Genomic DNA, 26281 nt, shown 5'->3' with positions numbered 1-26281 from the left:
ACAGCTGTTAGCTGACCATACTATTTATCCTTCACTAAAATTCAAAACACAAACATTTTGAAATAAAACATCCCATTATAAAAATTCCTATGCTTAATCTTGTTTCATAAGCCTTTGTGCAGCATAATGCATTGTTGATGCAATGAAACAAATTGCTTTGAAAAAAGAACCTTTGCTCTGTTTTAGTTACAAAAGTTTTCCTATATAAGGAAGAGATTAAGCCAGAGTAAAAATTCTTTACCCCACTAAATAGTGCAAAACCAACAGTTAGAATAAAGCATCTAAAGAAAGAACAGAGGGTAATGTACTGAATTTATTTCATCTCATCTCCCTTAATCATGTAAAAACAAAATCAAAAAATGTTCTACATTCTGGTTCGTGTCCAACACAATGTGTGAACTAATTGAGTGTAAAAAACGTTGCTTTCCATTATATCAGTTAAAGTAAGTGTAACACTTGGTTTTTCTACCCTGGAGCTCTCTTTTATTTCTGTTTTTGTTATAACTCAGTCCATTCACAATATGTCATTTGAAGCACTATTTGCAAAAGGAACTATAAGAAACAGATTCTTTATTTCTTTGTGAATTCATTTTCATTTCCCTCCTTCTAAGGCTCCTTCCATTTACCAAGTGATTCCATCTGGAAGCCTCAAAGAAACAATTTTATAGACTAAGTTGTGATACATAAACAAAACAAACTTTTATCAGGTAGCCAGTAGTTAGTATATATAATCGGGATATTGCTTTTTTATAGGAGACTGAATAAAATGTGATGTAAACACTGTACTGCGTTGTCTTACTATTTCATACATTTCCTATGAACATTCATTAATCTGTTTTAGCAAAGAGTTTAAAAATTCATCTCAACTACTGTGATCTACACCAAAAAGCTAAAAGTTAGGTATGAATTCCTCAGTATTATGGGGTCCAGTTCAGTAAAGCACTTAAGCAGAGGCTTGACTTGAAGCATACACATGATCCTATCCTTTTTTTTAGAAAAACACTTAATCACTTGCTTAAAGTTAAGCAAAAAGAAAAGGAGTACTTGTGGCACCTTAGAGACTAACAAATTTATTAGAGCATAAGCTTTCGTGAGCTACAGCTCACTTCATCGGATGCATTTGGTGGAAAAAACAGAGGAGAGATTTATATACACACACACAGAGAACATGAAACAATGGGTTTATCATACACACTGTAAGGAGAGTGATCACTTAAGATAAGCCATCACCAGCAGCAGGGGGGGGAAAGGAGGAAAACCTTTCATGGTGACAAGCAAGGTAGGCTAATTCCAGCAGTTAACAAGAATATCAGTCATGTGCCAGCAATGCCCCTCTGCCATGTACATTGGCCAAACTGGACAGCCTCTACGTAAAAGAATGAATGGACACAAATCAGACGTCAAGAATTATAACATTCAAAAACCAGTTGGAGAACACTTCAATCTCTCTGGTCACTCGATCACAGACCTAAGAGTGGCTATCCTTCAACAAAAAAGCTTCAAAAACAGACTCCAACGAGAGACTGCTGAATTGGAATTAATTTGCAAACTGGATACAATTAACTTAGGCTTGAATAGAGACTGGGAATGGATGAGTCATTACACAAAGTAAAACTATTTCCCCATGGTATTTCTCTCTCCCACCCCACCCCCCACTGTTCCTCTGATATTCTTGTTAACTGCTGGAATTAGCCTACCTGCTTGTCACCACGAAAGGTTTTCCTCCTTTCCCCCCCCCCCCCCCGCTGCTGGTGATGGCTTATCTTAAGTGATCACTCTCCTTACAGTGTATATGATAAACCCATTGTTTCATGTTCTCTGTGTGTGTATATAAATCTCTCCTCTGTTTTTTCCACCAAATGCATCCGATGAAGTGAGCTGTAGCTCACGAAAGCTTATGCTCTAATAAATTTGTTAGTCTCTAAGGTGCCACAAGTACTCCTTTTCTTTTTGCGAATACAGACTAACACGGCTGCTACTCTGAAACCTTAAAGTTAAGCATGTACTTAAGTCCCATTTAAGTCAATAGCATTTAAGAATGTGTGCAATGGCTTTGCTAAACAGAGATAGATCACACGAATACTTAACATTAAGCATGCACTTAAGTCTTTTGCTAAATCAGAACTAATTGAGAAAGCCATCCTAGGCTTCAGAATGATGGAAATGATACAATCCTCTCCTTTTTTTTCATACCCATGCAAAACAAGCATCATGCCACAAAGACCCTAGCACACCAGTCCCTGAGGATTCATGCCAGGGAGAGAAATTCTGTGAATACTGGCTGTGGCCAGACTGTAGCTTGCTCTTCTGGACCAAAAATGTCTGAAGATTGATGCATTAATGTGTAGACATTCAGTGCTGCCTGCTATTTTCTCCTCATACTCTAATGACCAAAAACAACAACTCTGATAACCTGGTGCATCTGGGGCATGTAGATGCCATAAGATCTATATCAGTATTCCGAAAGATACAAGTTTGTGAGAAATGTCCAACTTCATATATAAAATCTACCTGGAGATTTTGTATAGAAGACCCTGAATCTGATTAGGGCAGGCCAGAATATTTCTAAGAAAACTAAATAATAATTTATATTATTCCTAAATTACCTTTGTCCAGCGTGTATTTTGTCAGCACATTGAACATTATACAGCAATATATTGGAAACAAGGGAGCATTTCAGTCTGCGCCATCAGGAAACAAAACAAAGGATTTAAGATGTCACGCAAATATCAACAAATATCGAATCTCCACACATTGTACTGTTGACATACAAACAAGGAGCCTGTGGATTTCTTCATTTCCTTTTTTAAAAACATAAAAGTGGATTCACTTAGTCTGATGCTGATCTCACTCACACTCATGCAAAGGAGGAAGAACTCCACTGACGTCTTCAGAGTTAAACAACATAAAGCCAGTGTAGGTGGATCAAGCCCAGTATGTTGTTGCATCCATCTCTTTGGGAAGGAGACTTTTCTAAGTTCTCAGCCACACGCAATAGCTTACTTGACAGCATTCTTCTTAAAGTGTTACCAAGGTGATGTTTAGCTACATCAGGAAAAGCTGATTTTCCTATGATGTAGCACTGTTTAATGTTATGCACTTTTGGCCAAAGTGCATTAAAAAAAAACGAAAGACAAAAAAAAATTCTGTAGAGTTTAAAATAACTAACCAGATGTTCTACTCAACAAAGCGTATTTACACATTTCTGTCACCATCCTTTCCCACAATAATATGCACAAATTAAAAACCTAGTAACAATTTGCATACATTCCTCTTGGGGCTTTTACTCAGAGGACCCCTAGAGGATTTAATAACCATCATAGGTCCCATCCAAGAAAACAAAGTAAATAGTTTTAAGATTCCCACTAAACAAAAAAATCATATGCATACAAAAAATTATTCCCATCTCTACAGGATCTTAGGCTCTGAAACACCCAGATATTAAGAAAGCTTTTTATTGTTAAAAGTTATAAACTGTAAAACAAGCTATCATAACTAAGGGATTAGGCATGTTACATATTTGCTGAAGGATTTTTAAAAAAGATCTTCCATGTGTATATTGTGTTAGGAAAAACTGTCAGAAAGCACAACTATTCGCTGTGAATTTATGTTACTATAAGTGAATACATTAGGATCCCAATGTAGAAGAGGAATTATTGATATGTATGTTCCCTTCAGAACTGATTCTCAGGAGAGTCATTCTAGATTTAATAATAATCCATATTCTCCTTCAGAAACTGTAAACTAGCTCTTTGATTTCCCTAGCACTGCCATAGATATATGAATCATTAAGACGCTGTAATGACCATAAGTTCAGTATATCATACACCACCTAGAATATTTAATAAAATAAATTCCAAATAATCAATTCATGAAGAATCAACATTTTTTACACATTTGTAATAAATGTCTACCTATCAAATCTATCATTAAAGATGGGTGTAAATTATGGCAGCAAAGATTAAAGCAACAGGAACTAGTTTTCTTCTACTGTCATGTAAATACTTAAACATGCAGAAATAATGTGTGTCCTCTTTACTGTAACTATTCCCAGGGGATTTTATTAAATTCAGTGTGTCCATGCCTTTCAAAATACTTCATGGTTAATAAATGCCCTAGCTACAGACTTTCCCTTTCCCAAGTTACACGTGCTATTTTAATCCACTTTCCATTTTGCTCTGTTCTAGCTAGTCTGTATTGCTTATTATTTATTAAGGGGTGACAAGATTCTCAGCCCTAGCCCGGACGCAAATGATAGTGCAGTCCCTGCGCTGCTCACAGGGGGTACATCTCTTCGGCAAGGACACCAGACAGGCCACTCCCATGCAGCAGAGAGGTGGTAGATAGGACATCTCATCCCAGCAAAGTTGTGGCATGGCCACTGGCAGACATATCAAAATGCCAGGATAGCCTATCTTGGAATCTCAGTTTGCTGTCACATTCTAACCTTTTCCTGCTCCTCCCCATATCAGTGTGTGGGAGGTGTTACTTGCCTCTCATTGGCTGGCCTCAGTTCAAACCTTCTCTAGGCTTTCCTGAGCAATCTTGCCTCTATGGCTGCCAGGCTCCCTCCTCTCCCCTCTGCCCCCCCACAACCGCCCCACTGCCTCCCCATAGTTGAAGTATATTGAGCTTCCAGGATGCTGAGGATCTGACCAATTGTCTTGTTATGGGGGGATCAGGACAGAATTCTTCCCCATTGGGTCAAACTGGCAGAGATGTGGTAGGTTTTCCCTTCCTCACAGCGTTAGGTGGGCACAGTTATATTAAAGGAGAAAGAATGGAAGTTTAAATGTTACAAAAATAGCAAATATTGGAATGTTCAGTTTGCCGCGTGACTTGCACTGGTCTCCTGGTGCCACAAGTACTCCTTTTCTTTTTGCGAATACAGACTAACACGGCTGCTACTGTGAAACTTAAAAATGTCTGGGATTGTGCCTGAAAGGAGAAGGGGAGATCTGAAGTCTTCCAAGACCAAGGTCTCCCTTGGTACCGTTTAATCTGCTTATGGGGTGGAGGGGAAGGAGTGGGAGAGGATTCAGAAGTGAGCTGGGTTCTAGGGACAGGCTGAAGAGGCCCTATCCCAAACTTCTAGTTAAATGGTGGGAACCCTATAACTCTGCAATGTACCCAGATAAGTGCCTGGTATGCGAGAAGGGATGGGCACTGGCACGCCTCCCAGTTGCTAAATTAAAGTTGCAGCCTGCTTCTTAAAATGCATCCCTGTGTCTGTCTTTCATTCCTGCATGTCCTGATCCATCGCAAACCAAACTCAAACACGAACAAATGCATGCACTAACACACTCTTCAGTCCTGTTTATCTCTTCAAGAGGAATAGCTGACATGGCAGAGAAGCAAGCACCCTTTGCGATGGAGGGAGCTCTGTGAGTTCACTACAGTCCTAAAATACTATATTGTGACAGAAATTAGAATCACAAGAACAAACTGCAAGGATATAGCTAAGGAAAAGCTACTTCCCCACTATGAATCATGGCAGACTGCAACCACCCCATCTCTGAGTCAGATTGGGAGGATATGCAAGGGAAAATCAGATGAAAGTTAAGCCAACAGAAGTAGAAAAATAAAAGGAGGTTAAAAAAAAAACCCTACTAGCAATCACCCAGAATAAGTTCATGCAAAACCTGTCACTTCTTTGGGGTCAAGTTTGATTATTTTTTGTTTGAAACACAGTGCATGTGTGGGCACGAACATTTGTGTGTGCATATTAGTATCAGAAGTCTTTCACCTTCAACTCTATTTTCTTTTCCAAGCTGGTCCTACTCTATTTTGCTGGAATGCATTAAGCAGCCTGACTAAACAATGTGATCCTAATTACTTTGCAAACTACATAGCACACCTCTGATGGTGAGTAAACCTCATGTAAATTAAAGTGAATTGGATCAGACTATCCTAGAAACAGTTTTTGAGATTAGTGTTGCTTGAATGTGTGATCTTAGAAGTTGCTTCCCCTTTCAGGAATAATTTAGCAATAAATTGTACTGACAATAGCAGTGAACTGAACGATATAAAAACAATCTATAATTTAAGATTGAGTGAGGAACTGTTTTACATACTGCAGAAAAAGCCCATTTGGTCACTTACTAAGAGAAAGGTATTTTGTTCTTAACATGTATTCCCAGCTTCCAAGATGAAATAATAAATGATGCTATTATCACCCACGTTATACAGCCTATGTAATGTGTATGCTGCACAATTGTACCCAAATGCTAAAGAAGTCTTTTGTGAATGTTGACAGTGATGTCTCAGAATTTATATAGAAATTGAATACTCTAAAAATTTCCATGCATGTCCTTGTGGGCTAATCTGTAATAATGTTAAGGGACCGTTATGATAATAATTAAATACAAGTTCTGCATACAAAATTGGAATTCTGCAGCTCTCTCCCCACAAGGGAGTTTCTTACTTAATAAAACTCAAATTAAGTTTAAAAAAAGGAAATCACAAAATTTAACAAATTGTAATATATGAAACACATCCAGGGTGGATAATGGTCCACTCTCTATATATGTAGGGTCCCATCAAATCTCAAACTAGCAAGATCAAACTCGGTTGATATTTTGATGGGAAACCCCCAGTAAGCACGAGGTGTTGCTGAAAGTGGCCTTGACAATTCAGTAGTGGCACCCTTCTCTCTCAGTCAGCCTGGTGTTCCGAGGACACTCCAAAGCTGGAATATCTTTCATGTTACTCTGAATTTCTGAACATTTATGACAATTAAAAAATCCCATTGAACTTTTTGTAAGACTTGGAAGTTAATACCATTATCTTGGCAAAATTTCAACTTGGGAAATGACTCTCTGCTTTCTTATATACTCGTCCCTCCCCAGTAGTTTCAACTGAATTTAGTGTTGTGCTTTTATTGTTCTAAACAGCTGTGTAGTGTTGTAAACTGTTAAACAGTGCTGCCATCAACCCAGAGGTGGGTGCATTTCAGTAGTGGGTAAATGGTTACTATATATCCCTTACCTACTTCACAAGTACATTGTTCAGCTAATTAATTACTGGAAAGTGTTTTGAGAGCTCAGATGAAGGGAGCAAAAAAATATTAGCAAACACTTGCTACACAGGGTTAGCATTTTGTTTCATAGCCATAACTTCCATGGCATTTCAGATACCTATATGTGTACCCAGACGCAAGTGATTTAAGGACAGGAGAAAGTATTAATTCCCAATTACATTTGGAATCAGGAGGGGACATGAGGTTAATATACAGACTAATCTTTGCAGACCTGGGTTCAAATTGGCTAAGGTCAAAAATAAAAATGCATTTGGTTGGTTTCCCCAAGTTCCCAATGGGCTATTAGAAAGCTCACTGCTCAGTTAGACCCATTGAGGCGACTTTGTGAGCTCAGAGAAAAACTGGCAATTCCAGGGTTTCTATTTCTTTTTCCTTGTCGGTTTCTCCATTGACTCTACTTTCATTGCTTTCGGGTTCACAATTTTAAAACAAAAGGAAGCTTGCTCCCTTTGGTGGGTATCTAAGTTATCCCTTCTAGTGTCCAGATCAACCTGTTAATCAGAGGTACCAGAATGGAAAGCAGCCTCATAGCATGATACAACCAAATGGTCTCAAAGTAGATTTTCAACTTCTGCTACTGTTTAATGTTATTACTATGTCCTGGACTTCAGCATGGCTCCATCACCAATTATCTAACAGATGTGCATCATCGAAAGATCAAGCCCCAGAAAAGTATTTGCCTAGGACCAGGATTTCCACTGAGATCCAGAAATACAGGAATTGTTCTCTTTTGGATGCTGTAGTACTCATTGCATTTCCAGCATCTTTCTCTCTTCTCATTTCCCCCATTCTTTCCCCCCTTTGCCCTTGATCCTATTAGCAGATTAAAAGGCAAAAGAATTCCCAATTATTAGGAGACCTCTTCCTGAATTACTATGATCATATGACCTCATTCATTTTAGCAACATTCTACTATGCATTCAGGTGTACATGCAATTTATAGACAGTGAGATAGATTCATGCACAAGGAAAGGCAAATACATTAACTGAACCAACCATCTGTAAATTCAGAGCAGTGACAGTCGGGAAATATGCTATTGCTATTTCAACACACCACTTACTAGTTAAATTTTTTAATTCTGTGAATTGATTAGCAACATATCACCAGGGATCCTAGTTAATTAGAAATTAAAGAAGGACTATGGATTTGGATCTTGAAAAGAGATATTTAGGGAAAGACAAGTGAACTTCTCACTGTTGGTTTAGCCAAACTTTTCTAGAAGATGGTTTAACCAAGAAAGGTAACGGGAAGAAACAGTGACCAATGATGCTAACCTAGACAACTTTTTGATTAAGAATCTCATGGAGTTATTCATCATCACCCTGATATACAAGAGAAGAAATTAAGCAAGTTTTATTACATTTTCTAGCTTTACTGAAGTTGCTTTACCTGTATTCTCTATATGCACCAAATTCTCCTCTACTGTGTTAATCAACATCTTGAAAATAAGTAGTTGAGCTAAACTGATTTCAAAAGATTTTTTTTCCAACGAAAAGCTAAAATGAGCACAGCACAAAGCATGCTGAGGGCATTCAAGAAGTAATTCATAATAAAAATGCACTAAATATAAAACCCTTTTTAAGAATTTGCCTGATCAGTAATTTTATTGCCAATTTTGTTTCTCTTTTTTGCCTATTAACTGCCATTTTAAAAACTTGACTTGGATACTACCAATGTTCTTGGCTGGCTTCTTTGTAAGTATTTTTCCATCAGCTAAAAGTATGATACCTATTTATCTTCTGGCTGCAAGCAGAGCTGAAATGATCTGGCAGTGCCACGAGGCAGACAGTTATTTCATGCCCTGTTAATTCCTAATGTGGTAACTACAATATCATCCCAACTTTAGAAGGAGCTTTTTAAAATCTGTTATGCAAGTGTCCGAGTAAAGAACATCCAATTAGAATGAGATCAGAAACATAAGACCACAACTCCATGCCTGACACAACAAAAGGTGTTGTGAGTTAAACTAGTAATTAATCATAAACTTTAAGACAATATTTAATTTTCTGTGAGTAACATTTAGAAGTCACGAAAATGACAATGAACTTTGTCTACAATTCAGACTGAAGGTTGTTACTGAGATTTAAGATTGCGAGCCAAATGACCTAGCAGGCAGCAACAAGATATCATCCTACAAGAGGCTAGGGAGTGATTCAGGGTGTTTTCAGTGCTTGGGATGGATGATGTGGGCCTGGGATTATCCCAGAGGTGAGGCACTTCCCATAGCCACTAGAAGATACAGAACACATCACTTGCAAGCAGAGGGTTTGCAAATGATTTTACAGTCCTTTGGAATGAAGATGCTTTTCCAACTACAGGATGAGTATAGAGTTATGCCCCTGCCATAAAAGAAAGCGAAGGAGAGGGATTGGGTTCAAATGGTTAGTAATCATCTTCATCTTCCTTACTTAGTGTGGCCATTTTGTTGTTTTTTGGCAATTACATTGGGAAAATATGAACAATGCTTGCGAAAAATCAGGCAGGTGTGGGAGCCTCAAAGACTCACAAAATTAAGGCCATCTAATGGCAAAATTATAGCAATATTGATACTTAATCCTACACACTTAATAGAGAAGATATTCCCTCCATTTATTAGCCCAGAGCAATACAACCACAGCACCATATGTAATAATGCTGGAAGCTGCATAGGTCCAACATTTAAATGTTCAGCCAGCATGCAGGAGCAGTGGCGAAGGCTAATAGGCTTGTATCAAGATAGGTATCTTCTATGATTAAGGACCTTGTGCTATATCTTTACTAAAGAACTGATTAGGTCACATCTGCAGTAGTACAAGGTCTAGATTCATCATCTTAGTAGAAAAAATGGTGATAATTAAATTGGAGAGAGGTCTGTGCAGTGCAACAAAAATGACAAGCAAAAGAGGAGCAAATACTTTAGAAACACTGGCAAGATTTGGACCATTTAATCTTGAGAAAAAGAATCCTGACAGGAATATTTAAAAATTGCTAAGGATTATTAAAAATTAAGCATGGTAATCCATATGATGCTGCTTTACTGAGCAGAATTAAGGAGCACAGGAGGGAACATATATAAGAAGAGTTTATAACCTGACTCTGCCATGCGTAGTCAGGGTGAGTAGTATGTCAAAACACATACAGCCCAGTGGCATGTATCAAAGGCAGAGGACTCAGATGCCCCCGCAGCACTTCATCCCTTCCCACTGGGCTCCAGATGCTGCACAGCCCTCCCTACAGGATGCAAGGTTTGCACTGGAGCAGGAGATCAGATGCATAGTGTTCCCCACAGGAGCTGCCCCAAGAAACAGAGTGCAACCTGCTAAGTCCCTCTGCAGCCTCAGGCCCTGGAGGAAGCAGAAGCAAGGAGGGGGAATCTCGGTTGCCACAAGAACTCAGCTAAGGGACACACCTAATCCCCCAGAGTAGGGGCAGGACCCACAGCCTTTTGTCTGCTTTCTTCTCCATCATGGAATAATGCATGAGAATTTGTGTTCTCTCCCCACCCCACCACCAATGCCACAGGGGATGATCTGGCCCTGTGAAAGCAGTCAGAGTTCAGGATAACTACTTCCCAGAGGGAGGGAGGAGAGCAGAATGTGGGCCTTACAGAACGATTTGCAGGGCTTTCTATTTTCCTGCACTGTGCTCGTACTCATACCAACAGGCACCACTCCAAAAATAAACACACTTAAGACAACGTCTAAGCACCTGATATACATACCGAGTAGTTATATCACCTGACAGACACTAGCCAGCTTCACACAACTTCTCCGTTCATCTCAATCAAGGCCCTGTGGACTCCAGAGCCACACAATTTAGCTTTAAAAAAAAAAAAAAGATACCCTGGAATCCAGCATTTCTGTTATGGAATCCGCTATTTTGTTGTAGACCAGTGCCAAATGTTATATTTTCAGTCTCCCTGCTCCACCTACTGCTCTCCAGCTTTCCCTACGAGTGGGAAAATGCATGTTCCTTGCACTGTTTCATGGAAGTAGACACCAGGGGGTAAGGGAGCCAGAACTGGAGTCCAGATTCCAGGCAGAGAGTGAGGGAACCAGAAGTGTACACTGGCAAGCTAGGTGTCTGGAGAACAGATCAACAGTCAAAATGCAGGTAGCCAGGAGATGAGCTATCCCTTTCCATGGCAGACACAAGGAAGTGTGGGGAGAAGGCAACTGTCAGCCAAGTGACCTAGAAACCACCCAGGAGTCATGGCCCCAGAAGTGAAGGTGGTCTAGCTAATGATCCGAGAAGAAAAAAATCCATCCTCAAAAATAATAATTTATGACTATAGATAATAAGGCTGTTGGAGTTCCTGCTTGAGCATGAAGAGGAAACATACTGCATCAAAATACCTTCCACAAAAATAAAACTGATTTACAGATAAAATACGCCAAAACAGCTAGCGAATGAATTCCTACAACTAGCACTGTTTGATACGGAAGCAGACTTATTTGAAATGATTAACAGAGTTCAATATACATCTACATAAAGCATTACAATAGACTATTGGTATGTCAAACTTAGGAAGAGTATCCTGCATCTGCTGGAAGTCTTAGATGAAATCTATTTAATCATGTGAGCTATGGTATTTGCAATGACATTTTTTTAACATTCAGGATTCCCAAAGTGAATCATGATTAAATGCTTGTAGGTCTAAAGAGTCTTCCATTTTAGTACAAAGTAGGGACCTAAACAACATCCAGCTCCAATTGTGCTGACTCCTTGGAGAAGAATTTTCATCCCCTATGGGTAAAGTTGCTCTTCATTACTGAAGGAATATGAAACATTAGGAACTTGAAAGATTAATTCGATTCTGAATCTGAATCCTTCTCATGGCATCAGATGTCGCTCACGGCACAAATAAGACTATCCTATCTCTGGGCCATGCTGTGCGTACCCTCTACGTTGTTTAATTCCATAAATTTTCCTTCTCTGAGTACTGTTCTATGAAGAGATTATTTCCGTCAGATCTTTTGGCACATTCCTCCAGCTGCTCAATGGCACAATTGCCATGACAGATGCTCAGGCTTCATTCTTAACACATGTCCAAATATTTCTATCTTCTTTTCTGGATAACTTTAGAGATAAAGGGTTACTGAAATATCTGATGGATCTTGGCCTTTGTTATTCATAGAATCTAAGGCCAGAAGGGAACATTGTGACCATTTGGTTTGATCTCCTGGATAGCACAGGGCAGAGAACTGCCCCAGGATAATTTCTAGAGCAGATCTTTTAGAAAACATCCAAACTTGAATTAAAAATGGTCAGTGATAGAGAATCCACCATGACACTTGGTAAGTTGTACCAATGGTTAAATATTCTCACCATTAAAAAGGAGTGCCTTATTTCCAAATGAATTCATTCCATGTAATGCCAAGTATTTTTCTAGTGCATTTGCTTTCTAAGGCTTTTAGGTGTCTGTCTGTATCTTTATTGCCTGCTTTCACAGCCATGTGCTAAGATGGAAATAATATTTGAATGGAGGATTCTGTGATTGATCTTTACGTTGCCGATTTTTGATAACCAAATCTTCTTTAAGCTTGTAAGTGGTGCTGTCACCTTGCCAATTAGTGACATTATTTCCTTCCGGACATCCCCATTGGCTTGCATGTTACTGTCAACATATGTAAATTAACTAATTTCTTGTCTTCCTTTGCCTTCTAAAGTAATGTTTGGGAAGGGAGTTGCTGGGCCTCCCGCTAGATTTGTTTTTTCCTAACTTTTTTTTTTTTTTTGCAATGCTGCAGTCTTTCAGTCTTCACATGAGCGGTCACTTAAAAGAGCAATGTCAGCAGCAAACTCTAAATCTAGTGTACTGTTGTTGATGCCTGTGTTATATCCGTCTACACTTCTTCTCATAATGAAGTCAATGCCAATACCAACCAGTAGCAGTGCAAAAATGCATTTTTGTATGACACCAGTGTCTACATTGAACTGGACTCTCAAGTCTGCATTTACTTTAACTGTGAATGCTGCACCTTGATACAAAGCCTTGGTTATATTAATTATTTTTGTTTGTATGCCACTTCAATATGTTCCTCAGTCAATCATGATGGAGGCTTTCAAATGATTTCTTAAAATCTATGAAGTTAATGATACGTTGTTTTTGCCATTCAATGTTCTCCTCTATTACTCATAGGGTGAAAATCTGGTCAACATATGGCCTTCTCAATTATCATAGAATATCAAGACTGGAAGGGACCTCAGGAGGTCATCTAGTCCAATCCCCTGCTCAAAGCAGGACCAATCCCCAATTTTTTCCCCAGATCCCTAAATGGCCCCCTCAAGGATTGAACTCACAACCCTGGGTTTAGCAGGCCAATGCTCAAACCACTGACTTCCCTCCCCCCTACCGAGCTATCCCTCCCCCCCATGTTCTTCCTTTAACTCTGCTTCAATCACATCCTTTATTCTGCTTAAGATGATACTACAGAAAACGTAACCTATCACTGAAAGGAGTGAAACATCTCACTAGTTCTTGCAATTGCTTTAGATCACCTTTCTTTGGTATTTTGACTAGAATGCTATTTTCCTTTGTTCTGGAGGCTTTTCCTGCTCCCATATTTGTTGAAGAGTTCAATGATTTCATTGATGGTCTCATCATTGCAAGCTTTCAGCACTTCCCTAGTGACATGATCTTCACCTGCAACTTTCCCAAGTTTTAACTTTTTTTTATTGAGTCTTTCACTTCTATGTTTGTGATGTGAAATGTTATGAAAACATTTTGCCCACTTCTAGTTGAGTTCTCTAACTGCGGGTGTTTCATTTCTTTGTCAAAGCCAGTGTTTCGCGTGGTTTTGGTCTTTTCTGTACCTCTTGAAAGTGCTCCATCTGTGGCTCTCTTTTTCTGTTGCTAAAGTCTTTCCTTAGTTATCCTTCACAGATACTTCAGCTGACAAACTTGCCAGTCAGCTGATTAAGTGTTTTATTCTCACGTCTTTCAACAGCCTCTTGAGCTTCTTTGGCATTCCTATCTGTGTATTTCTTTTTGTCTCTTCACACACAGTTTTTTTATCCTCTTGTATATATATATTTTGCTCCTTCCTTTCTCTTGACATGTTTTTGAAGAGTTTGTTTTGGCTGGTTTCCTTTCTTTCACATAGTTCCATGTGTCTTCACTTATCCAGACTTTAGGCATCCTTATCTGGAAACTAGCTACAGTTGTGGAATCTATGATATCGACATATATAAATGGTCAATCTGATTCCTAGTCACTCAGTCTTGGGAATTCCAAATCACTTTAGGGATATCTTTGGATGGTAATATCGTTCCACCAATTATGAGCCCTAATGCCAAGCACATTTCTACCAGTTTTTCACCATTTTGACTTTGAGCCCCTAGGCCGTGCTTGCCTATTGCTTTGTTTACCCAATATGAAACTTGGAAAAAACTTTCCCCTGCTGTCCATCCAAAATTATCAGCCCTCCAGACCCATAGCAGTGACCTCAGCTCTGCCCTTATCCGAAGTGAGAGATAAAGAGCTCAATCTGTTTAGCTTATCAAAAAGAAGATTGAGAGGTGACTTGATTAAATCTATAAGTACTTTCATGGATAGAAAATACTGGCTCCTGAAGAGATCTTTAGTCTATCAGAGAAAGGCAGAACAAGAACCAATGGTCAGAAGCTGAAGCAAGACAAATTCAAATTAAAAATAAGTTATACTTTTTAACAGTAAGGATCATTAACCATTAGAACAAAGTACTAAGGGAATTGTTGATTCCTCAGCTCTTGATCTTTTCAAGTTAAGACTGGATGCCTTTCTGGAAGCTATTCTCTAGACAAACAAATTATTGTGCTCGAAACAGGTTACCGGGGTGACATTTAATGGACTATGATGTAAAGGAGGTCAGACTACATGATCTAAGGGTCCCTTCTGACCTTAAACTCTATGACTATGCAACAGTTGAAGTAGACGCTTTTCACATAACGTAAATAATCACTGCATCACACCGGGTTTGTTTTAAAAAATGGCTGAAGACAAATTGCTATCTATAGTCATGAGTGTCCTAATCAATGGTCACAGTTCTGTAGATGGGATTCCTGGAGCCTGGTTTTGATAGTCTGCATTTTAATGTTCATTGTGGAAAAACTTGAGCAAGGAGTTTACAGAATTTGTAGTATAGTAACTTTTCTTTGCTCATCATAATAAAAAATATTGGTATTAGATGTTAAAATTATAGACCAAAGTTGAATCTCTGGTGTAATATAACAAAACCCATTTTATGCTATTTTAAACATAATAAACTCAATAATATGTATTGCAAAATGTAATAATGATAATGCGCCTAGCAGAAACTTCAGTATGGTAGGGTAATCCATTGAACTCAAGTGGTCTTGTAAATTCAGTAAACAGTAAATTCTGCAACACAATACCAGATGCAGAAAAAAATAACTGGGCTCACATTTTCCTTTAGCACATCATTCCTAGAGTACATCTCAAGGTTACAGTAAAACAGGAGGGGATAGTACACTAGGTTGGGTTGTAGTACCATCACTCAGATGATGCTTTTTTTTTTTTTTAATTTTCCCAAATTCTGATCTAAATTGGGATTTGGATGGTAGCGAACTGTTTGACGCTCAATCTGGATAAAACAGAGGTGGTGCTCATTAGGGTCCCAATTCAGCAAATTATTTAAGCATGTGCTTAACTTTACCCACATGAATACTCCCAATGACATCAACAGAATTACTAACAAACTTGATGTTAAGCAAATGTTGAAGTGGGGTTCACTGGTAGTAACAATTAAAGGGATTGTTGCAGGTAATATGCTGCCCATTTTGTTACTAAACTTTATTGCTTCTAGATGACCAGACAGATGTAGTGGTCAAAAGTTCTTTTAATCTGCACTTGACAAAAAGATTGTGACCATTCCTTGTTACAGTACTCTAGACTTTTGTCACCTTTGGATGAGGTTATTGTAATGCACTTCATTTGGGCGTCAATACAGATTTACCATTGTTATATGTGCCTAGAGACACTGATTATACATCGCCATCAACTACAATAGCAGTTACAGCCACACAGCTGAGAGCAGCATTGGGTCTATTAGAACAGGTACATGGTTGGTATAAACTGAAAACAAACAAACAATCCCATCAATAATGATTATTTAAATATATTAATGAAACTCATGAGGCCTCCATCAGGAATGATCTTTCTAGGAAAAGGATGTACATGTATGCATGCAGGAGCATGCCCACACACACACATACAATTCTCTAGTCACTTTCATAGATTGGAGTTTTTCTTGATGCTTGTTAAGCCCTTTCCTCATTTTGATCTTAAGTATGGAGTAAACCTGTCTTTTGTGTTTTGGAGGACTTAATGATGCAAAGCAAATCATTTTTAGTAGAGGATCCACTATTTGGGCAACCAGGGGCACTTCCCCATTTGACAAAATTAGAAAATAAAATGAGATTTAAATAAATGTATCTTTTCTCCACTTCCCCATTCAAAATATTAATGCAATTGAATAGCTTTTCCTGATCCAAGAAAAGGCAACTGCTCCAAGGAGTCACTGTGTAGTGCAAATATACATATTCTAGGAGATAACTTATAAGCTACATCAGCATCAGGACTTTATACAGCAAAGAACAGCAGAGCAATAAGAGGCACTTTCAAAACATGCCTTGAATTAGGGTCCAATCCTGCTCCTTCTGAAGTCAATGTAACTTCCACTCCTGTTTCCAATAGGAGGAAAATCAGGTCCTTTGTGTAAAATCAGGGAAAGTTACAGTGCGCTACTTGAAATTCTGAATGACAGTCACCAATGCATCCGATGAAGTGAGCTGTAGCTCACGAAAGCTTGTGCTCAAATAAATTTGTTAGTCTCTAAGGTGCCACAAGTCCTCCTTTTCTTTTTGTGGATACAGACTAACACGGCTGCTACTCTGAAACCAGTCACCAGGTAGTAAGTGCATATTAATCATATACATGTGAAGGCACTGAATGCTTACCCATTTCTAAGAGAGATAAGACTTGTAAATGATTAGCAACCAATGCTTGAGATGTTTGCATGCCTTTGTAACTAACTGCTGTAGAAAAGCATGCACCTTGGAAAAAACATTTTCCAACACTTCAATATCTTCACCAGCACTCTGACTCCTTAACTATAGAGTGGGCAATAGTCTGATGAAGTGAAGCCACATTTAGATTTTACTATAATACTAATTTTTAGGGGGAAAACAGGAATTCAGCAAATACAAATATAGTATTTACAACTTTACATTAACAAGAGCAATTAATGGAAGTACTGCCCTTTCACTGCTCCTTACGCTGAAAGACAAACCCTTTGTTCTCCTACCTCCACACCCTGGACCTTCAGTTTCATGTGATCCTCTCTGGTGGTTTTCCCATCTTTCCTCTTTTTCCAGCAATATCCATCTTTCCTGTATTTCACCTTCTTCCTGTTGTACAGTATCATAGAACCATTCTGTGGTCTGAAAACAAGAAACAGATGAATTATATAAAGAAACACACTAGAAAAATTTATGATGAAAGATATTTAGACAACAAAGTCTCTACAGAAAAGTAATATTCTACATTTGGCTTAACATAATTTTTCACCTTTGATTGCTGCTCACCAGATTAACTATGTTTTATGGTCTGCAAAAATTGACTTGGGATTTTGTACCTAATGAATTAAATGTGTCAATGAGAGTTATAAAAAAAGATCCCGTCAGTACTATCCACTGTCTGACAATGATATATTACCCATAGGCTGAGCTATGCTCTAAAAATAGAAGAAAACGAAGGTGAAAGAGAAAGGATGCTGGCTATTTTATGGTACACAGTTTCTCATCTATTTTTAAAGGAACTTCTACCACATCTTTTAATCCATCAACCAGGATTAGGTAATAAGTAGGTTTAACAGCAGTTGAATGAATATGTTAGCAAAAAATAAATAGAAAAGGCATTCATTTATACCAGAATACATGGTATTCATTGAACACACTTTAGATCAATGTTAGACCTAAAATAGCTCTTTCATTTTTGTTCATCGTCTTAACTTAAAGCTACCTGAACACATTTTCCACTTAGGAATCATCTATTGAAGTTTTGGGATATCAATAGGTAAGCATAACTATTTGTCCAATCTACAGTAGTTAATGTCTTTTTGGCACACTACAATATTTCGCTGAAATGTTTCATCATATGCTAAACTGATATAGCAGAAATGCCATTTTTCTGTAACATAAAAAAAACCCACTAGAAAGACACCATGCATCACATGCAGACATCAGTAACGTAGATGGTTGCAAAAATTTATCGTGGTAGATTAGTCACAGTAATTTGGCTTTGGAATACCAAGAAGGGAAAGAAATACAACAACATGAGCAGCAGCAATAAACAACTTTCATAGAAAAGCTTTCGCTGGCGGCATTTGATAAAGTAAAACTCCTGAACTTGTATAAACAAAACAAATTAACATACAGAAACCTTTGAGGAAAAATCTACACAATATACTTCACACCAATTTTTACAGAATGCAATTTTAAAAAACATATTTCTGTCTGGGCACCTGTATTTTCAGAAGGAGCAAAGAATTATTTGGAACTAACAAATGTTACTAAACATTTTCAGTGCCAGCAGAGAATTTCAATATAGCTCCCAGCCAAGAAAACTCTTTAAACAAGCCAAATTAAGTGGTCTGTTTTATACAATATTGGCTTGTGGTTTCAAAGCCACACCAGAGGTGAAAAAAGCAATACCTAGACAAGCTGGAAAAAGATCTTCCCCTCCCCCCTACTTTTATGCTTCATACATAGCCATTCCAGCATGATAAAAGAGAAGAATATCATCTTATCCAGATTTTCACCCTCTATTTTCTGTAAAAATGCAGAGTGCCACTATTTGAAGGTGGTTACATGTAATGAATGTTTTATTACATAGGAATAATACAGTAACAAAACAGTAACTGTTGTAAATAGGGTTAATAGTAATTCACACCAATACTGGACTAAATACTCAATTAAGCTCAGGTCATCATTGTACACCATCTGTTACGGACATGTTTCTTCTGAGCCATACCCCAGCTGAAATGATCTAGACTAAGCTAATATCCTTGTTTTTACTGCATGTCAAAACAAAGCACACAAATAATGTGGAGAGACTGCAACAAAACAACATACCTGTTCTCTGCTTCTGCACTTGGGCCTCACCTTCATGTATATAAGTAAAGCGATGTTCATTCTGAAATACTACCTAATGTGCCTTCCATCTCTTTCCCTAAATAATGCCCTGCAAGGTATGTAGAATCATACCCACCATATGGAACACAACTAACATGGACAAGAAACTACTTCAGATCTCTTTCACCATGAAGATGAACCTACCATATCCAAGCAACCTGACTCAATTCTATTTGTAAATATAGAGAAGACACACTTTAGCAGCCAGAGTGTCCTTCCTGTCACTTTTAAGACAAACAATAATATCCACCATATTGGCATTTCTTCTGTGAGGTCTATATACCCTAACTCAAATTTTATCACCACCTCATTTTCAAAAAGGGAGTGGGGAACATGACTTCCTTTGTGCCTTGTATTGGGCCAAGCTACTGTAAGCACCTGAATAAAACACAGGATCATGTACAGCCTAAGTGCACAATTCTCCAAATGCAAAGTTGCTAGGAACTGAAGTGGCTGTTCCAGAGTCTGGGATGTGAGTAATTAATACTATGCAAACCCATACTCCTTACCTGCTACTCAGACTGGCTGGAGCATCAAGATGAACATCTCCAATTTCTCTGATATTTTTCTTTGTTTGCTTGGGCTTTTGAGAGCTTTTATTAACATTTTAACACACATCTTGGTAGCACCTAAAGGCCTCATCCAGGTGGATGCCAAAACACAAGTTACAGTCCCAGCCCCAAAGAGCTTTTAGTCTGACCAGCACACGGTCATGAAATGTTTCCATATCAACTCTGTTGCACACCTGCATTACTCTGTTAATATTTATACTTAGATAGCACCCAGAGGCTACAATCAGCCCCAGTTCAAACATACATGAAGTTTCCGTCCAAAAGAGTTCAAAACCTAAGAAAACCAAAACACAAAGAGCAGGAGGAGAGATGGTTATAGTCTCAGGTATACATGTGCAATTCCTAAGTACCAACTATTCTCATCTGCCCCAAGACATCATTAATTAGCTGATTTTAAGCATCTCAGCAGAGATGGGTCTAGAGGAGAGGTTTGAAGGAGGAGAGAGCAAGGAGCCTTATAGATCAGTTCAGGGAGGATGTTCCATGTGGACAGGGCAGAATGGAAGGAGGTGTGGAGAGAGTGACACAATAAGAGACAAGAAGAGAAGTAAAATGAGGCAGATTTGTGAATGGCCCTGAAGGTGAAAACAAGAAACTCGAATGTGATGCAGTGAAACATTTGGACCCAGTGGAAGGATTCAAAGAGGTGGTGATATGGTCAGAGCAGTGGAAAAGGAAGGCAAACCACAGAGCTAGCTCTTGTATGGACTGGAGAGTGGGAACAGGGAAGCCAGAGAGGCAGCGGTTTTAGTTATCAAGATCAGAGATGATGAAGGCCTGGATGAGAATTTTGGTGATCTGGATAGGAAGAAAAGGGTGAACCTTAGAGATTTGTATTCACTTTGTATTCTGTGTTCATAGTGCCTGAATACACAGGATTTTTTCATTTAAAATACAACAAAATATTAATTGTATTCTTAACAAAAAAGATACCTGAGTGCTTTCTAAGGCCAATGAAACAGCAAAAGAAATATAAAAGAAAGGAGCCCAATGATAGCTTAGCCACTACTACTAATACCAGCAGCTGGCAGGTAAACAGCCCTTTTCATCTGAGCATCTCTTCGCACTCTTCATATATGCTACAGGGCCATTTTCATACCTACAATATTTTTTCACCATCAGCTTTCTAGCAAAAAGAAAAGGAGTACTTGTGGCACCTTAGAGACTAACAAATTTATTAGAGCATAAGCTTTCGTGAGCTACAGCTCACTTCATCGGATGCATTTCTAGCAGAGTGTCTCAGGCATCTTGTAATAAGATCTCAACTGAGCAGAATAATGTCAAATGTTTTACGCTCCTTCCTGCTAATCTTACTGTGCAGCAGGATAACTGCTACCTGTTTCCACACCTAAGCATCTGAGACAGAGCTGGATGTCACCAGGAAGTTTATACCCCAACTATCTCTCAGCTGAAGGGCTTTATGGACATTCTGATATTAGCAATAAAAAATTTATTTCCTCTTCTACCAATTATAATTAACTGGATTAAATCAGGCATCGTTCTCAAGACCACATCTACCACTTTTTGAGTGTACCGGAACTAAGGATTCTTAAAGTTGATTCCATTCTCTATTGCTATACAACCTTCTGAAAATTTAACCTTTTAGCGTCAATGAAACAACAGTCTTGATTTGACAGAGCTGCAGATAGTGCTAGATTAATTCAGTACAGATATTACATATGTGTTAGTGTTTATTCTACAAAGTTCTAGTCATTTCACCTGTCAACTCAAACTCTCTTCAAAACCTCAAAGACTGGTGTTTGTCATACCCGCTGAAGAATGCCTCATGCTCACAAATCACCACCTTTTTAGGGCAGATTGTGAAGAAAGTAGTGATGGGGCAGCTCCAGTCACTTCTGGAGTCCATAAAGCTCCTCAATCCTGATCAGTTTGGTTTCAGCACTTAGATACTATGGTAAAATAGGAAACCTATGCAAGACAGATTTAGACTAGGATTTGCATGGAGATGGTATCGATACCTTTGAGTGATGATTTACTTCTAGTGATGGATGTCAAAAGGTGTCACAGTGGTTTCTGATACCTTTGACTGAAATAGCAGCAAAGGATCCTGTGACACCTTATAGACTTATGCTCCAATATGTCTGTTAGTCTATAAAGTGCCACTGGACTCTCTGCCACTTTTACAGATCCAGACTAATATGGCTACCGCTCCGATATTTGACTGGAATGTTACATTAGTGTGGATGGGGTGGCTCTGCAAGGGTTCTGCTCTTTCCTCACTCAGAGATTTCACAGGGTGACATTGAGTAATTTCTCTTCTTCCCTGATAATGCTCGAATACGTGGCTGTTGGGGGGTTCAGTCCCACCACCCCTTCTGTTCACTGGGCATGCAAGTCTTTGGGTGAGTGTGATGAATTATGATTAAGGCTAAGATTCTGTCATGTTTATTTTTAGTAAAAGTCACAGACAGGTCATGAGCAATAAACAAAAATTCACAGAAGCTGTGACCTGTCCGTGACTTTTGCTGCTGCGGTTCTATGGTTTCCCCTGCCACCGTGGTGGCTGGGAACTGTGGGGTTCCCCCTCTGCCAGCACCAGCTGGAAGCTTCAGGGTGACTATATTTCCCAAAGAGAAAACAGAACATCCCCAGCTTCTGCCTCCCCCCATGCAACGCTGTCACCAGAACCTTGCAGGGGGCCTCCCATTGCCTGTCACCAGAACCCTGCCAGGGCCCCACTGGCTGCCAGCTCGAGTCCTGCAGCCCCAGGGAATGAAGCAGAGAATGTCATGGAGGTCTCTGGAAGTCACTGATTTCCATAAATGTAGCCTTAATTATGATCTTTAACGTGCATATGACAATTCTATTATTCTTTTTCATCAGCCCAGATGTTTCTGTTTACGTGCTTTCTCAGATTATCACTAGCACTATCAATATGGTCTTAGTTTCTTTATGGTTTTGTTTGATTGGATATGCTGAATTGATGAAGGGTGAGACAATCATTTTGAAAAAAGAAAAGGAATACTTGTGGCACCTTAGAGACTAACAAATGAGTCATTTTGACTTTGATTTTGTTACAGCTACTTTTGTCACAAGGAACTACACGAAACACTAAATATAGAAATCAATCATGAAAAGTTCTATACACCCACTTGATTGGGCTGAGTAATTTTTTGATGGGTGATTAGATCATCATTCATTTTCTCATTACCATCATCATTACAGCATGAGTGGGTGTCCAGATTGTGTACCTGGCCTAGTACAATTTCATGATGATTTTGCAAGGCTGAAATAAACACACACGCGCACACACACACACACACAACTTTCCTTCTATTACACAGCACGGAACAGAGTAAGATGTCACTGGACAACACATAGCCAATATGGTTTGGTTAAAAGTCTAGTAAGTTACAACCTTCTGTTCCTGTTTTCTCTATTTTTTAAAAAAAGCCTTTTACAAATCTTGGGAAAGCTCTGACTTTGACAGCAGTGTTTCAAGTTGGTTTAATGCCTATAGAAAACAGCTGTTTCTTGGATATCTTCATAAAAATGAGCAACAATTTTAACCTGATATAAATTGTTCCTATATTTCTCTCTTGTTGTAAGAAAAAATAGAGAAGGTATGTGTCCGGTGCTTATCTCTGTCTCACACAAACACAGCCAGGAGTAATAAATTAATGGTTACAGCAAGGCTGAAGAGATCAAGATCTGATAAAAATCCTCAGAACGCACATTCGGTATATTACAAAACCCAATCTCATCTAAATGCTTTGCGTGTATACTTACATTCAGGAATACCACTCAAACTTTTACAGGATATTCAAGATTGGAGGAGGAGGAAAGTTGCATACCTGAACTTAGATTCTTCTGTGATCATAGTTTCTTACTGGACGATTCCAGTTTATGTTTATAGGAGGTTTGCAAGGGAAATAAATTAAATCAGATATGAAAAGCAATTGCTTTTTTTTATTCTTCACCTGGAACCATAGCAATAATAAGTAGCACTAGAATGGAAACACCAATTTACTTTATTTGATTAGCTCCTAGTTTGCAGCTCCACAGCCATCTTCATTTCATTAAAATAAGTCTATACTGGAAATAATAAAATAGTATTTTAATATTATTACATAATGGAAAGAATATGAAGCAAAATAATCTACAAATATTGAAAGATCTAGCTCCTCTCACAGTTTTACTGCTAACATAGGATCAAGCTAATTAAAAGAATACTGGGAACATATTTGTCATGTTTCACATATAAGTGATTTTCAGTATTTTAAAAACAACGATTCATAGTTCTACTAATAATTACTATATTTACAGAAAACCAGTACCTCAAAAATTACTTTTTGCTTTTAACTACGCGTGTACTATATTTGGGCCAGCTTTCCATCAATAGAAAGCATCATAGTTATTAAAACTAGGTAATATTTCTCTACTTGTGCATTTTAATATCTAGAACTAAAATTTATTCACTAATGTCTGATAAACCAAATATATCTCCTTGTTATCTCCTGGATAATTCTGACCCATAGACCAAGCTATAGCTGAGCATGTAATTAGCTGACTATATAAGCAGCTGTGACATAAGGTCTGTCAAATTTTGAAAGCTTGGAGTCTAATTATTTTTTTAAGTGGAAATTTTATTCACATGTTTTAGTTACATCAGATGGGTCTTAAAGGGATATATTTATATATACATACACATCTGAGAATGTTTAAGCAAACATTGGCATGCGTGGCACTGGAGTTTCCTCTACATAAGGAGGTCTGATGGATTCTGAGAGCTTGGGGAGGGCAAGTCAGGGGAGGGCAGGGTCTGGGGGAGCCCAAGGTCAGTGGAGTCTCAGAGCCTAAAGGGGGAAATTGGGGAACAGTGGGAAGGCAGTAGGAGCCCTAGGCGTGTGGGGAGCTCTGGGAGCCTGAGGTGGGGAGAGGCAGTGGGAATACAAAGCCTGTGCGGGGGTTGGGAGACTGGAACACCACCCTGCCCATCATTTCCTTACTAGCCACAGTCCCCTTCCCTCCTGAGGGGTCTACAGAGCCTAGAGCCAGCAGAGATGGGAGAGGCAGACCAGCACTCACCAGAGGCCAGCAGCAGGAATTGCACCTGCTGCTCAGAGCCCAGCCAACGTGAGGGAAGGGGTGATGTGACCGAGCAGATGGGTTTGTGCAGCCCATGAGATGCAGGCCCCCAGGCTGCTCTGGTGATGCTGAGCTGAGGCTTACCATGCTGCGTGGGGCCTGGTTGATACTGTTCAAGGGGCCTGTTGCCAACTGAGGTTAATGGAAAAGTGGTTTCTGTTTTCACATGTATTTATCCTTTAAGGTCCCTTCCTCCTCTGCAGGGTTGACCTGGAATATTGCACTGGCAGCCAAGTAAATCTTCCCCACACTCTCACTACAGCGCTCACCATTTCTCGCACTAGGAAATGGACTCCAGGCTGAAATTTGAAATACAAAGCAGAGCCTCCTAGGTTTGTTAGGGAGAGAAAGGCTGGTATATGTTCAGAGCGGGAAAAAGGGAGTGTGGAAAAAGGAAAATATTTTTAAGCAAATATCTGCAATTCTGTTGTGTAAATATAGACTAAGTTTATTTCCAAGTACCTACTGTCATGTGCAATCTTGAATTTTCATGAACATGTCTGTCTAGAGCAATGGTTTTCAACCTTTTTCATTTGCGGACCCCTACAAAATTTCAACTGGAGGTGGGGACCCCTCTGGAAATTTGAGACGTAGTCTGCAGATCCACAAACGTCCACAGACCACAGGTTGAAAACCACTGTTCTATGGTAATGACAACCTTTCGCAGACCCCTTAGACATAGTTGTAAACCACTGGTCAAGAGAGCAGAAAATAGGGAGACAGGAATTATTGTAACTACATAAAATACAAGAGTCCAGATATAATTTTTATAACATATTTAAAGAAATAGGTTGCCTACATTTGTTGGTAATTAATTATGCATTATTGATTGATTGTTAATATTAGTTATTAATTATATATTTCTTAATATCAGATGTCATTCTTCCTAATGTACACTTAATAAAAAGAAAAGATGGGAGACTATCCCCTCTGGAGTGGGTCATTAATCAAACGCAGGCCAGCAGAAAGCCCTGTTTTCTTTTTTTCCATCCTACGGTCTTGCACACTGAATACATTTATCAACCAGAGATACAAAAGGAAAGTGGTGAATAAAGTAATTTAATTGTATCCCTTTAAGTGGAGAGGCACTGGAAACTGACCCTAACGATATGCAAATATTGAAAGCATGTGTTATGTGAACCAAAAATTATCTATAATTACTACAGCTGTGCTGCCCAGAGCAATGCCAGTAATACAGGGCTGCTAATTTTTCATCTGAATAAAATGTTTTTCAGGCACTCACAATGTGGTAGCTTGCCCTTATATTGGGCTTAAATCTAGCACACAGGTGTTCTCAGCCCACAAAGTCAGTCTTTTTTATAAATAATTATAATCGCTGGATGGAACATGCTAGCAGTGTGTGTCTAACACCACGTCCTCTTATCA

The 26281-nt window shown here is 38.8% G+C and overlaps 1 protein-coding gene across 15 annotated transcripts in view; it reads right to left on the bottom strand.

The window, feature by feature from the left end:
• Nucleotides 1-26281, bottom strand: part of CAMTA1 (calmodulin binding transcription activator 1) — a 927426-nt gene that overhangs the window by 580347 nt on the left and 320798 nt on the right. For all 15 annotated transcript variants that reach the window (XM_038376458.1, XM_038376466.1, XM_038376465.1 and 12 more), the window contains exon 4: nt 17327-17462. In XM_038376458.1, the coding sequence (XP_038232386.1) occupies nt 17327-17462 (136 nt within the window). The remainder of the gene's footprint in view (nt 1-17326; nt 17463-26281) is intronic.

Source organism: Dermochelys coriacea, chromosome 18 (assembly GCF_009764565.3).
Source record: "Dermochelys coriacea isolate rDerCor1 chromosome 18, rDerCor1.pri.v4, whole genome shotgun sequence".
In the NCBI taxonomy this organism is placed as follows: domain Eukaryota; kingdom Metazoa; phylum Chordata; order Testudines; family Dermochelyidae; genus Dermochelys; species Dermochelys coriacea.
The sequence above is the reverse complement of the archived record's forward strand: the minus strand, read 5'-3'. Positions and strand labels throughout refer to the sequence as shown.